At 41.3% G+C, this 14,634-nt stretch overlaps 1 protein-coding gene across 14 annotated transcripts in view; it reads right to left on the bottom strand.

Moving 5' to 3' along the window:
- elavl4 (ELAV like neuron-specific RNA binding protein 4) overlaps positions 1–14,634 on the bottom strand; it is an 88,055-nt gene that overhangs the window by 27,526 nt on the left and 45,895 nt on the right. For 7 of the 14 annotated variants that reach the window (XM_078946360.1, XM_078946365.1, XM_011474552.4 and 4 more), the window contains exons 4-5: positions 9,066–9,169; positions 4,244–4,397 (exon numbers count right to left, since the gene is read on the bottom strand). In XM_078946360.1, coding sequence (XP_078802486.1) covers positions 4,244–4,397; positions 9,066–9,169 — 258 coding nt within the window. The remainder of the gene's footprint in view (positions 1–4,243; positions 4,398–9,065; positions 9,170–14,634) is intronic. The other 7 variants (XM_078946359.1, XM_078946366.1, XM_078946369.1 and 4 more) reach the window with 1 other exon arrangement.

The following is a 14,634-nucleotide window of genomic DNA, read 5'->3' as shown; positions in this document are numbered from 1 at the left end:
TGTGATGTTTTTTAACATTTGTGTGGTATAGTTCTGATGATGGAGGACATGTAAGTAGAAGATTAAGTTTACAATTGTATTTATGAGTATCTAAACAGGGCAATATTATAATGTAAAGAGCACTTGATAATAGATCAAAAGATGATTGGAGAATCTGATCTCCATCATCAGAGAAACACCACAAGATGTTAAAAACCCTAAAAACCTGATTTTTTTTATTGCAGTGGGTCTTTAGAACAACATTTTAGTCCGGCCTGTGTTCTAATTAGCACCGGCAGCATTACTCAGCTGTCTCAAGCGGAGCTTAAATACATTTTTGTCGTTATCCTGATATGAAGTTATATATGGACACTAATTATGGTCTGAAGGTCAACATTTAAGTTTGCGTTTCCTGGAGGATTATTACTTCCTCTGTCATGTAATACGTGACATGAATATGTGTAATTGGGCTGTGATAGGTCAAACAGACAACGGGGTTTAATGTTGTGTTCGGGGGTCTTTTGTACCGGCAAAAAATAAAAAAAATTGACGTCAATGTTTTTTTTTGGATGATGTTTTATGCTCGACAGCATTGGATGCAATTTTCTTTTCTAAAGCAGATTCACAGCTTTAGAGGTTTTATTTGCTATCACTTCTGGGAGGAAAGCGTTGTGACCAGAAGTCATTATTTGGAGCAGGACTGACAACAAGCTGCTTCTTAACCCTTGTGCTATCTTAGATGACCCCCCCCCCCCCTTCCATTGACGTGTTCTCCCTATCATGACAAAGGTGGATAAAGGTGGAAAGATTTCATGTAATCCATGGACACCAGTGAAGATCACAAATCATTGAAGAAAAAAGGTTCAGAGCACTGTCTAGTGGGTCTAGATGACCCAACTCCCAACGTTAAACTGCCTAGGATAGAACAAGGGTTACATCAGAAAATTTTAACTTAACTTTTTTTTTTTTTTTTTTAACTTGTCCTGTCCAACAGCTGGGCAGACAGACGAGAGCTGAGGGCCTCTTGTGTTGGACATATTTTGCTTTAACAAGAGGGGTTATTAATCTTCAGACAAACCAAAGGTATGTCTGAATAAACCCCTTTTGTAATTGAGGCCAAACTTTATTAATTTCAATTATGTCTGAAAATCTTTGGTGTTGGACCGGACGGAAAAGGAAAGAGGGGAAGAAGAGAGAGGGACGTTAGAGAGAGGGGGGGTAGGGGGTGATAATAGGAGGGGAAGGGGGATAAGACCATGAAGCAGCATAAAGCAACAAGTTTACTGGTTGTTAATCATTATGGTAAGGTTCAAATGCAGTACAAAAAGGGCGGGGCCCGTCCACACACACACTCAAATGTTATAAACACACCTGCTAGCTGCAAAAATGTCCACCTGTCGACATGTACACAAAACAGATAGTGTTCACACGCATACTTATGCCTTAAAACCAACTAGTGTGAAATATTTCAGTCATTCAGTCATGCAAGCTATTAGTGCAAAGGTGAGCTAACACCAGTGCTCAGGTGAGGTTTTATGTTCTTCTAAAATGGATGGTGGAACGTGAAAAGAAGGAGGGAGAGTGCCCAGCCATCCCCACCCCAAGACCCCCACCGCAGCAGCAGCGGCAGCCGGAATCCCCCCAACGCCACACGGGAACCGGCAGGGAACAACCGCCGCCCGGGCGACCAAGCCCGCCACCCAGGCCAGGGCCAGCAGGGCAGCCGCAAGGCCTCCAGAGCCAGAGGCCAGGGAAGCACGGAGGGAAAGAGAGCGCCGCCCCAGCCCAACCAGGAGAGCAGCCCCCCCGCCGCGCCGGGAGAACCCAACGCAGAGCCCCACCGGAGAAGGACGCCCACAGCCCCAAACGAGCACCCCACCACCACCCAGGAGTTCCGGGCATCCCCCCGCCCCAACCCCAGGTACGAGCCAGGACCCCCCAAGGGAGACCCGCTCCGCACTCCAGGCAGCCATCCGCCCGGCCCACGGTTGGTCCAGGGAGGAGCGAGGCAGGGGGCCCGCCGTCCCCGCCCAGGAGGGGGGAACCCCGGGGAAAAAAAGAGGGCCCACAAGGGGTGTTATAAATATGGCCCGACCAGGCTCGGCCACAGTTGGAAATTTGGCGGGGCCCAGCACTCAGGAGCAAGGACCAGAACCCACCCCCCAGGGACCAGACACCCCCGGCTCAGATGTAATGTGAACTCCCCCACCGCGCGGAGAGAGCACCGCCGGGCCCAGGAAGCCGGCAATTTTAACTTAACTTGACAAAAACGCAGGATGTGCATTACTACTAAATGCAAGCTGGGAGTTGGTGACAAAGATCAATCTTAGAGTGTTTTCTTGTTGTACAAAAATGAAATGACTGCATTGGAATGGAGAGAAATGTCACAAGAACGTGTCAATGTTTAATGTTCACCAGAATATATTTGTCATTACAACCGTCTGTCTCTGGCATGGGAGTTTTTGGCTATAAAGTGGCGTGTATGGGATCATGGAAACTATTGTTCTTGTAGTTGACAAGGTTTAAATTTTCCAAAACAAGAATGATACGACGCCATCTTCACGGTTAGCGATGCCTAATCTCTGAATACTTGAGCATTGTTGGTGAACCTGAAGACTCAGACTCCAGTGGGGCAAACATGTCATAAAAAACTTTACCTTCCACCACCAAGAACTGCCCGCGGTCAGCTGTTTTATTCATGGCATGTGGCTGCAGCCTTAAAGCTATGGTTCTGGTTGAGAGGTGTAGTTTACACCGAGGGGCATGGTAATAACGTGTCAAACAGACAGGCAGAACATCAGCCCCCCCATCTAAAAGCATCAACATAGAACGTCTTTTCCACCTTTTTTGGTCCATTCTTTTAAAGCGTTGTGTTCATCTCATTTTTTTTTCTCATTTCTATTCCACAATGCCTCCTCTTCCTCTTTGCCCCCCCCCCCCCCCCCCCCCATCTCCTTTCCACTTCCTCTTCCCTCTCTGTTCCTCAGCTCAGCGTCTACAGACAGACACGCATTTCCCTGCCAGCAGTGATTTATACTGCTTAGGCAAATGAGTCTTGCTTACAGCGTGTTGCTCCTTCCATGCTTCATCAGTACACATTTCACATGATGCTGGAGCAGGTTAAAGCCTGCAGGCGCTCAAAAAAACCGATCGAACAGACGGGCTGCAGGGCTTCCTCTGCAACGCAGATGTGATTCGCTCCTTTCTTTTGGAAGAAGTGGGATAAATACCCGAGCATGCATGCCATGCAGCTTACAGTCTTGCAACTGATGGTCTCGATGGTCCTGGCATTGGAGAGTATAACTGAATTCATGGTTGACCCATGTTCAGTTGTTCATCTCATAAAATATCCAAAGCAACATAAGTTAATCTTGCATTCTTTTTGAGATGGAGGTCTGGAAAGACGCATCTCTTGTTGACTACAGCGAAACTACTGGGTGGTGCTGAAAATGTATGCTGAAAGACATTTGAAAAATCCATCCCTCCATTTTTTTAACCTGTTATATATTTTTCAGGGTCAGGGCATTGGGGGACCCTCTCCTGGTGATTGTTGGGTGAAGGTGGGGTCCACCCTGGACAGGATGCCAGTCTGTCCAGGGGAATTGGAAGCATAAACAACAAGAAAACACTGAAAAACGATGCTGTGGTGGGACATATTTAGGATTTTCTAGTCAAAAAAAGATCTTCCAACATGATTACTGACCCAACAGTTAAACTTCTGCTCATAAACAACAACAGCCTCCTCAACCGGCTTCAGAAAAGAGGAACTCCTTTCAGCTCAACACTTAAATATTTCAGTGAAATGACTGCAGTTAGACTCATTTGGGCCGGACCGTCTGTGTTCTGACACAATCTTTCCTGTTTGTTTTCCATAGAAAACTCACCTAACTTTTGATTACTTTCATTTTTTTTGTAAAACTATGATCATGTACTAAACTTACCTTTGCAAATTTGTCAGCAGTTTTAGAAATCTGTCATTTATTTGATAAAAATAGAGAACAAAGCATGTGAAGTCTGCTAAAAGGCAATGAAAAGAAAAAAACATGTATGTTTATTTTTCCATAGATGGGTCATTTTCCCCTTTTGTGTATGGAAGTGAAACACAAAGAGCTCCTAAATAAAACTCTTTCAAATCGTGCACAAATGAACTTAGATTAAAAAAATGCTACCCAAAAAGCATTTTGAGCCTTCTAAAGTAAGATGTTAGAGCTTTCTTTTTTTCTTTTGTGGCATCAGAACGGTGGAAGCAGTTTGCAATGAATACCTGTGACCTGGTCGACAAGGATCCGCGAGGTGATGATGCGTCCATACTGGGAGAAGAGCTGCTCCAGTTCTTTCTGGGTCATGGTCTTGGGGAGGCCGCTCACGTAAAGGTTAGCATCACGGATAGAGGCTGAGCTGGGTCGCGCGTACGACACCTGCGGGGAGCGAGGAGTTTTCTTAAGTCTAGGTCTTTACAGGTATGAGTGTACGGCAAGGCAAGTTTATTTGTAAAGCACAAAGAAATTCAAAGTACCTCATAAAACCGGAACAATACAAAACAGCGCAAAGATTAAAAACACACTTAATCATTATAAAATTGACTTTAAAAGAAAGGACAGAGAAAAGAAAATGAAAAGAGGTGTGGATAAGGACCCTTCAGTTATATACACGCCTAAACAGGACTGTTCTGAGTCTGGATTTGAACCGTAGCACAGCAGAGGCCTGTCTCACAGCCTCAGGGAGAAACGCTGATTCCCCTTGCTTAGTCCTGACTCTGGGCACCCGCACGGTTGTAGGTGAACAACACCCCCGAAGACATTTCGTGATGAACCTGGATTTTTGACTTGCGCCACTGCCGCTCAGCTCTGCGGCACTGACCAACTCCTCGTTCATCCAGGGAGCTTCCTGTCTACTTTTTCTGATTTTCATCTTCATGGGAGCAGTGGCCTCCAGAACTTTCACAATGATAGACGTGACAGAGTTAGCACCAGAGGCGTATCACTTCTGCAAACGGTGCCTCCTTAGCACAACTGCAGGACCAGGTGGTGGTCTGGGAGCAACGGACAGGTCAGAAAACCCACAGAAACGATCAGACATCAACCACACTGGAAATGATAATGAGCAGGTCCAGGGCGTGTCCTCTGCTGTGGGACATGTTGAATCAGACCAACGGTCTCAAGGACAGCTCTTTTACAGTCTCCATGTGAACATTAAAATCACCTGTAATGACTAAACCCCCAGTCTGTGCAAACATACGATGGATTTTATTTAAAGCCTCTTGATGAAGTCAAAGGGCTGCAATATATTTAGTTGCGTTGCAAGATCAGCTCAGAGTTGGCTTTGACTGAACTCTGTTTAATGAAACATTTTTGTTTTAAACAGTAATACGAAACAATTTGATTTTAACAGAATAAAACTTTGTCAGGTGTAGAACAAAGTGCTTTAAGGTTATTAGAAAAACAAAAGAATTCACCGCCAATACTTTTGCAACTAATAAATAATGCATTTTTCAGTCATTTAATCAAAATAATTTACAGCTAATGGATAAAAAGAGCAACATTTGGTCATTTAAAAAAGAAATTATTGTCTTTAGCAATAATTAAATATTTATTACAGTAAGATAAAAACGGTTCTTGAGGTTAAGTGTTTTATTTAAAAAGATAACTCTTATTTCAAAAATGAACTGAAAAGTATGAAGAGCTTTTAATTTAATAAAGTAAATGTTTGGGATAATCTACTTTTTTATAAATCCAGGTTTTTAGGGCAACAAATTAACTTACAGCCATATATATCTACATAGAACAGTAAGAGTGGGTGTTATTTTCAAAATACATAGTTGGTTGAAATTGGGTTCAAATCATTTATTGCAGTTTGAATACATATTTATCAATTCTTCAAGTTTCCAATAAAAACCTCTTTTGCAATGAAACACATTTTTATGACTTTATAAACCGAAAAATCTGAAACTTTTCTGCATAAATGTATGAAATCTTAGATTGATATCTATCTAAAAAGTAGTTTTTGCCTTATGTAGACTGCATGAAAACGGATTTATAGATTTAATAAACTGATGTTTGATCTTTATAAGTAAAACTTGATTTTTAAATGAAAACAGTGATCAAACCTTTACCCTTGTGGTTAATATTTTACTATACCTAATGTAATTAGGTATATAAAATAATTAATCTGAAATACATACATACATATATAAAACCTGTTCCCAAACAAAACTGAACTGAACAAAATTGTAAATATCTGGGACATGTTCCGTCGTAAATCGCGGCTGGTTAGGGAAAGATTGGAGGAACAATGTCAGGGCTTTAGTTGAGTGCTGTGGCTGGAAAAGGGTGGGAATCATTAGAAGGAAGGAAAATGAGACTCTTGTGGTTGTTGTCAGGAGAAGATTCTGAGCTGACTCCTGTGGATGAGGCTGATCTGAAATCCTTCCATGAACAGACACCACAGGTGTTTGACAAGGCAGCTCTGCATTTAGGATGAAACACTCGCTTCTTTCACAACATGAATATACACAGTTCTCAATAAAGCATCAATGGAGGGAAAAAAGGACATTTTGAAGTCATTTTTTGAACCATACCACCTTTTGAAGCATTTTTTTTGGTCCCTTGCTTTCTTAGACTTAATTTATTCCACTCGATTGTCTTTATCTTGATGGTGAAAATGGCAGGAACTGAATAGACTGAGCTCTTAGCTCTCAGCTTGTACAACATCTCCACTTGGAGACCCAATTTTGCAGTGAAACCCGCGTGAATCCCAATAACTGCTGCTGACGGAAGCAGCTTTTAATACATTTGACAAGTGCAGACACAAGTCATCAAATAAGGTTAAAGTAACGCAAATACATTGGATTTTCCGTCCTGTCGATGGAAGTTGTGCTTGTGAGAGAAAAGGATTGGGAACAGCGGCTTTCCCCGTGACTTTCTTCTCTTTAACACGTCTTCTTCGTCGGCCTTCACTTCCTCTACAGCTTTGTCCTTTTTTTTGCTGGCTGGTTATTTTCCACCTCCTTCCGTGCTAAAACTTTCAAAAGTCTGCCTTCTTTTTCGTTTTGCTCATCTTTTCTTCACCGTACAGCTCTCCCTCATTTTCTCTCCTTTTCAGACAACTCCAGATGTCTAATCCATCAACACCTCCTCAAGCTGTGAGCGGGATTGTGTACAAGTGTGGAGCGCTGCATGTGTGAAACAGGAGTGTGTGTCTGCTTCTGTGCAAAAAAAAAAAACAGATAAAAGCTAAGTGTGAAGATTAAAATAATCACACGTGAACATTGGATAAATGTGTCTCAGATTGTGTGCACACGCCTCTGTGAGCTCCTTGCACCTTTGGCATGCTGCCTCCCCTCGCACCCCTGAGGAAAACTGACATTACAGCCACTGCTGACAAAATTGGAGGTGTCACAGCGGAGAACACCTCAGCAGCGAGACCCAGTCAGAGGCACTTCAGACAGACTTTTCGCTCCAGAGAATACATCTCTGGATCCCTAAATCTCTGGGCCAAATGCAGAGTGTGTGACATGAAAGAACGACAAACCTAATTTTGAATTACTGCACTGCCTTTAAATCTGCTTTGTTACCTTTAGGGGTTCGGCTTACTGTGAAGAGAAACGGTGGATTGGGAGGGAAGAAATAAAAAAAGGAAAGGAGTGACACAAAGAGATGCCATGTTATCTTCTGTCATTTACAAAGACTCTGAAACAACTTGAGGCAACCTTTTCTGTCATGAAAGTCTAAAAGTGAGTTCAGAAGACGGCTACACTGTGCAAACAGCCCTACACTCCTTCCTTTTTAAATGTAAAAGATCTACGTTGACCTAGTTTGATTTGTTGGCTGCTGCTGTGAACTGGAGAAGGCATCCAGATTTTTACAAATGTGGGATTCTTCGGCTCTTGACACTTTTTTTTTCTTATTGAAACAGATTCTTGGGTCAAAACCATGTGTTTTTATCTACTCACAGACTTTCTAATTTCAGCTCAGCTTTTAGAAAAATGAAGTTTGCATAAACACTGCAAGCACACGGTGATACAGGCATCAGAAGGGGGGACTAGGGGCGGGGATGCCCCTTTTTGATTGTATGTTTACCTTACAATTACCGGTACGAAGCCCACTGAGACAACTGTTGTTGTGAATTTGGGCTACGCAAATAAAATTGAATTGAATCCGATTGTTTCAATGTAGTGATCTATGTTGTTTTTTGTATTTGTTCCTGTTAAATAAATATAAAAATAAATACAATTTTTATTTTAAGACACATTTTCTTACACAAAGCTATTGAAATATGTTTTTGCAGGACAAAAAACAAGACAATTTTTCCTGAATTACAGTGCATCAGCGACAAAATCCAAAAACACATCACACACTGGACTAACGAGAGAACGGCGCTGAGTAAAGGCCAAGTCAGGCGCTGTGCTGTCTAAGCAAAAGAGGGATTCTCTGTGGGATTCCCTACTTACAAACAGGCTAATCCTATCCTATTAGATTACATTAGGCTGGACTAGACCAGATTAAATCAAACAGGGAGGGAGAATCCTCAGAGGATCCGTAGAGCGACAGATTAAGGCCTCGCTCAGAGCAACACCCCAGTGACGGGACATGAACTCAGAAAAAACATGCTGCTGTGAAACAGCTGCAAAGAGTTAAATTAAGCTTTTTTTAAATGTGGATGTAGGACGGAGCATCTCTGATTTACCCGTCCTTCCATGACAACCATATCAAGCTGTAATTACCGGCTGACGAGCATCTTTCTTTGACTCAATAATATCTTTATAATTCCACCTTTACATTGTGACATTTAAAAAAGCAATTAGCATATCAGCCACAGCGACAAGCTTTTTAAAGTGTCTCTTTGATGGAGATGGTCTTTTTTTATTTTCTTCCTGCAGCGCGTGTACGTTAATCCAATCTCACCCTGGAGCTCATTCAACGCCAGCGTCCCTATCTCAAAGAGCTCTGAGGCAGAAGAAAGCAGACTCATAATTAAACATGACCTCCATAACTTTCTGAAATACGCAGTAGGAATACGTTTCTTCCCCCCCCCCAGCTTTTTATTGTTCATGTTTGCTTTTTATTGGTCAAAAAAGTGCAGTTTACCTTGATTGTTTTGGTCTGAAGTCTGAGTCCATTTAATGTGTTGATGGCTTTCTCTGCATCCTTTGGGTCAATGTAGTTGACAAATCCGTAGCCCAGACTCTGCCCTGAAATAGCAGATCAGAAAGAAATACTTTTTTTACTTAAAAGGCAAAACAGAAATGCATTTTTGTTTCTCATTTGATCCAGCCTCTTCAGGATTCACTCTGGTTTTATTCTCATCAACAGCGAGCGCGGCCGGGTCATGTGGTCACTGATTGCTCAATAACACACTTTCTGCACTCCAAAAGCTGAACCCCCCCCCCCCCCCCCACCCACACACACACACTCTGAACAGAATCCCAGGTTTGGTTGGGGTGTAGGTTTGTTAATCCTGCACTCAGGTTGCACTGAGATCCGTCCTGAACTCTAACAAATATTTAGGTTAAAAATAATGAGACGTTTTCAAAACTTGTTCTGATTTTTAAAAAAAGATATTTTTGGTGTCTTTAACATGTTCTTGTGGCATTTTGTTAATGATGGAGGACATCTGTAAAGGAAATTAGGCTCATTAAGAAATAATTATGTCTTTTTTCAAATAATTAGGATTAAAAAACCGATGAAAGTTGCTGTTGGAAAATGAGGTAGAAAATACGCTGGGCGGCCTACAAGCTCCCGGCTCCGCTCCATTCCCATTGCATCCCCTGTCAGACAAATAAATGCTTTTGTTTTTCTGGTCTGAGCTGGAATCTGGATCAAAACTCCACGGCTGGATAGATCACACATTGCTGCCATTTTTTTTGCACCGCTAATGTTAGGTTGGAGGTGTGAGGAGCTGTAAGCTAGCAGGAGAGTGCGTGAACCAATAGCTCAGTTATGGGTGATGGGAAGGGGGCGGGGTTGCTCTGCAGCAACAGTTCCGGCCACAACTCAGAGGTGAATTTCTAAAGAACTGTGCTCGTTGTTAATTTCTCTCCTGCTGCTCTGCAGCAACCTTGACAACAACAGTTTAAAAAAAAAAAACATTTTGGCTAAAAACGGCCTAATGATTAAAAAACCACTGGGAACACTTGATATGTGGTGCGGCGCGTTGTCACGGTAACATGACATATATGTAGCGATATATATGCTGATGGTCACAGTAAGTTGAATAGAGCATCCGTTCAGATGGAAAGTTCTCCTCTTCCTGCTGGTTTTTATCCAGATGATGAAGCAAAGGTTTGTTTTAAGGAAGCCGGCGCAGTGATGCAGAACATTTCACATCTTTTTTAGACTTGCATTATCACTGTGGATTAACACTTTTTAATGCACTCCCAGCAGACAATCAGAATCATGTATCCACCCCGTCCATTGTCTAATAGCTTTAGAAATTTTGGTTTAAAACAAACCTAAGAAAAGTTGAGATAAATAATTGAGATAAATAATTGTGATACAATTGTGACACACGTTGGACCTTGATCCTTAAAACTTGTTTACCTGTTAAACACATTTTTTACATTGTTTTTGGATTTCCTCCTTTTTCTGCAGTTTGATCTCGATTGTTGTAGCATGTTTGCAGTACAAAAAAAATGACACAATTAACTGATTTTGGACAGTTTCCAGTTTTTGTCAAATGATTGTGTAATATGAGTAAAAACCCACAAAAAACAGTTTTAAAGGTAAATTATTAGAGTAAAAATGATTAAGTAGTAAAAAAAAACCACAAAGACAACTGTGGGTTCACAACCTGAAAGAGTTACAGTTAATAAAAGTGTAAGAGCTGGCATATGCACAAGTATTCTTGAATCTTTGGTTATAAGCGGCAAAGTCCCACCTCATTTCCCCCCATAAGCCCAGGGTGTTGTCGACAGCAGACTCCTTTTTAGAAGGAAGGAGGCTTGACGTCTCTCAGCGTTTCCCCAACAGATCAAGCCTTTCAACTGGCTTAGAAGTTTAAGTGAACGCCCACAGCCGTCAGGGCCTTCAGTCTGCCTGTTTCCAACAAACAGCCCCCATCCAGCAAAGCCACGCTCAAGCACAAAGGCAGTTTACGAGGAGCGGCACGCTCACATTCGTGCTAATAGGAACAGACAGCAGTTAGCCAGAGACAAAGCGAATCTCCAAATATGGAACATGGCTGTTTGACTAAATAAATACATTTGGGCCATGGATATCACAGGAACGCAGCGGAAGGTCCAGGAGGGACTTGTAGTCCTAACATCAAACAGCTGATGAGTTACTCCTCCTCTTGCCTCTCCTTCCTCCCTCCTTTGGATTAACTCTGGATTATCAGACACTCTATTGTTAATTAAAAACCTGCCATCCTGGAGAGACCACTGCTATTTATAACGAGGCGCTCTCTCTTCACCCTCTTCTTCCTCCCTGACTCTTAGCTGGCACAGCAGATGTTCATTTTGGAAATAAAACCCATTATGAGAATCTTTTTCATTAAGAAACATCTAAGCAGAAATCAGAAGTAATAAAGAGGGAAACATTTGGAAAAAGCAGAGTCCATAAACGTAGTTTGAAACACTGCTGAAGAACTCCAGATGATTATTGTTCATTAGAGTTCAGATCTGGATCTGCTGACATTTTCAGACTTCTGTCAACTTTTGTACTTCGCTAACATGCATCTACCTTTTTTGCTGCTCCTTCCCCATCTTTGGGTACAAATGTAATCCAATTACTCTGCAGATACATACATACATACACTTAAATAATGATGCAGACATCAGAAACTCTTGTGGGCACAGAGTGGCAAGATTAAAGGAATTTCTACTGAAATATGGTACAAATGGCTTTCATGAAAATAAAAAATGTCAGACGTGACGGCAGCTTTGGTGTGTGTAATTCTCCCCATCAGTGTGGGTTTTATCAACATGCAAATCTATGATTTCACGCTGGCATGTTTAGTACAAATATCCGACTCTCTCCTGACTTTGGAGATGAGCGTCCTGAGAGGAGATGGGGGTTGAAAGACGTTTGCCTGGAGCTTTGGAGACGCTCTGCAGGGGATTCCACCCACCGCTTCCAGCGTGTCATGAAGGACGCGTCAGTCACCAGCAGACTGTTGCACTGAAAACTGAAACGAGTGGGAGATTCTGCAAAAAGGTACGACGCTAGAGGATCTGCAGATTTAGGAACTATGCTCCCAATGTCAACTGTTTGACCAAAATGGAAACATGAGGAAAAAATCGTCCAAAAAGATTTTTGTAGTAATGCAGTTATGTCTGGAACTTCAAATATGTATTTGTTTTTTTAATCTATTATAGATCAATACAGCACTGCCACAATCAGCACCAAAAACTTAAACGTTGTTAAATACATTATTTTAAGTAGCAACTGTATTAGGGTTATTGAAAAAAATAGAACAAAATTGTAAAATTATGAAAAAAAGTCCAAATGTTTTGAGAATAAAGTAGTAAATTTATGATTTAAGAAGTCATCCTTTTTCAGGTAAAAAGTGTTTTTCAAAAAATAAAGTTATAATTTACTAAAAGTAAAGGTGTGTTTGTGCAAAAAGTCAAGCAGATTCTCGAGCGGGGAGATGTTCACACTGGTAGAGTTTGAGTTTATTTGGAAAAAGCACAACTTTTTTCTTGTAAAATTACAACTTTCTGGAGAGTTTTTGTTTGACTTAATTCTCGTAAAATGTTAACGTTTTAGGACTTTATGTTGGTATATTTATTTTTCTTTTAAGGATTTTTAATTTGATTTTAATTGATTTTATTTATTGGTTTATTTTAAGCATTGATTGTAGACAATACAACACAAAAATCACACAGATCTATCAGACTCATTACCGGAAAAATGAAACGTATGGATTAAAAAAGAAGAAAATATACAAAAATATAAGGAAAAAAATAACTAATTACTCATAATCATGAATAGATATTTTTGCAATGATGTGTAAAATACACACTTAGGTCACATTAGATTCAGTAAATGTGATTATTAACTAAAGTCAAGTTTAATTTATTGCTTGAAAAGGAGGTCAAAACCAATTTATATAATCCCACCTCTAATGAGTTATTTTATTTTATATTTTGGCATAATTGTCATAATTCTACTTTGATGGAATCTACCTCGATGAATGAGAATCTACACAGACCTTTATGCTTTTTGTCTACAAAACAAAAATGGCCATTTCTTTCATTTTTTGGCTGAAACGTGTTGGCAACTGAATGTTTGGTGCACCTGTAGTATAAATACATGCAAGGTGGCATGTCCTTATCTGATTACAGTACACACAGCTTGACGTCAGCAGTCTTTAAACGTGTTCGTTTTTGGAGGGCAAGGCCTGAAAGGATCATAGACTTCTCCTGTTTCTCGTGCACAAGGATGCAAATGAGGCTGACGCTGAAAGAAGCTCCACGTCTGTAACCTGCAGTGCATGCAGACGCTGCAGGCAGTGCGGTGGGTTTCTGCAGCGCCTCCTGTGTCCACCTCATCTCTGCTCAGCAGGATAAACTCTGCACGCCCGCTGAATTTGGATCACACCACGGCCGTTCTGGCTAAATGCACCGGGTTTCTGCATTCCTCTGACACACTGGCTCCAACCACTTAATGCGTGCAAGGACGGCTGGAGATCTGACTTCTAATATTTCTACATCCTCAACCTCGACACCATTTTACAAACAAAGGGGGATGTTTGCAAGTTCTGTTTTTAAAACGATGACACGCTCTCCAAAAGTGCATTAAGCCTTTGTCATTGAAAAAGTTGCTTGACTGCCTCCTAACAGCATAACAATAATTAAATTTCAGCATAAAGCAGATGCTGCCAGACAGTTTTTAAAATAATCGTGAAGCAAACCGGATCTGCTCTTTTATTGTTTTACTAATTAAAAAAATGCTGCCTGCCTGAAAACAATTCAAGAACAACAGATAATTTATAAAAGCAGACTGTCCACTGACATTTTATAATTACAGGAAAATGAGCACGGTATCTGAGGCGGCGTGGAGACGCTATTAAAAGGGCTTGATAAGTTGCCACTAATGGGGCTGCAACTAACACAAAAAGCTGCTGTGTGCTGATCAATTATCTTAATAGATAGATTAAGTTATATATTTTAATTGTCAATTAAGAGCAGGAACCCAAATGAAGCACCGCTCTTCGTAATGGAGTTTTAATGAGGTAAGATTTTCACTTCCCTTTGATTTGTCAGCAGCTCACAGTAGCACTCAAATGAGCAACAAACTTGAGTGATCGTTTGGCAGCAATAAGGAGGTTTCTTTGTGGATGCTCATCGCAGTAGAGCCGGTAAATGTAAGTAAAGGTTGTGAAGCGCTGCTACAGATATCATGTTGCCACATGCCGGGGCAGCGCTCCATCACAGAAGGCCACATGTCCACCTTTACTGTGAGCGCAGCGGGTGGAGGGAAGAAGTGCAGGCTAATTTTACCCACCTCCACTCCTCTGGAAGACCTTTTGTGCAATTGGACATAAATTGTATAAGAGGGTGAGCATGTTTCTCTGTGATAAAATCACTGCTGCTCCTAGTGAGTAGCTCTTTGCTGTGTTGGCGAGGAGTTATGACTAAGCCATTATTTGTTTCCTGAGGAGCAGCAGGTTTCCCGATGTATGAGCTGAGAAAATGAAAGCACTTCAAGCTGT

This window comes from Oryzias latipes, chromosome 4 (genome assembly GCF_053564925.1).
Source record: "Oryzias latipes strain Hd-rR chromosome 4, Olatipes_Hd-rR_3.1".
Classification (NCBI taxonomy): domain Eukaryota; kingdom Metazoa; phylum Chordata; class Actinopteri; order Beloniformes; family Adrianichthyidae; genus Oryzias; species Oryzias latipes.
This window is presented reverse-complemented; position numbering and strand designations above follow the sequence as displayed.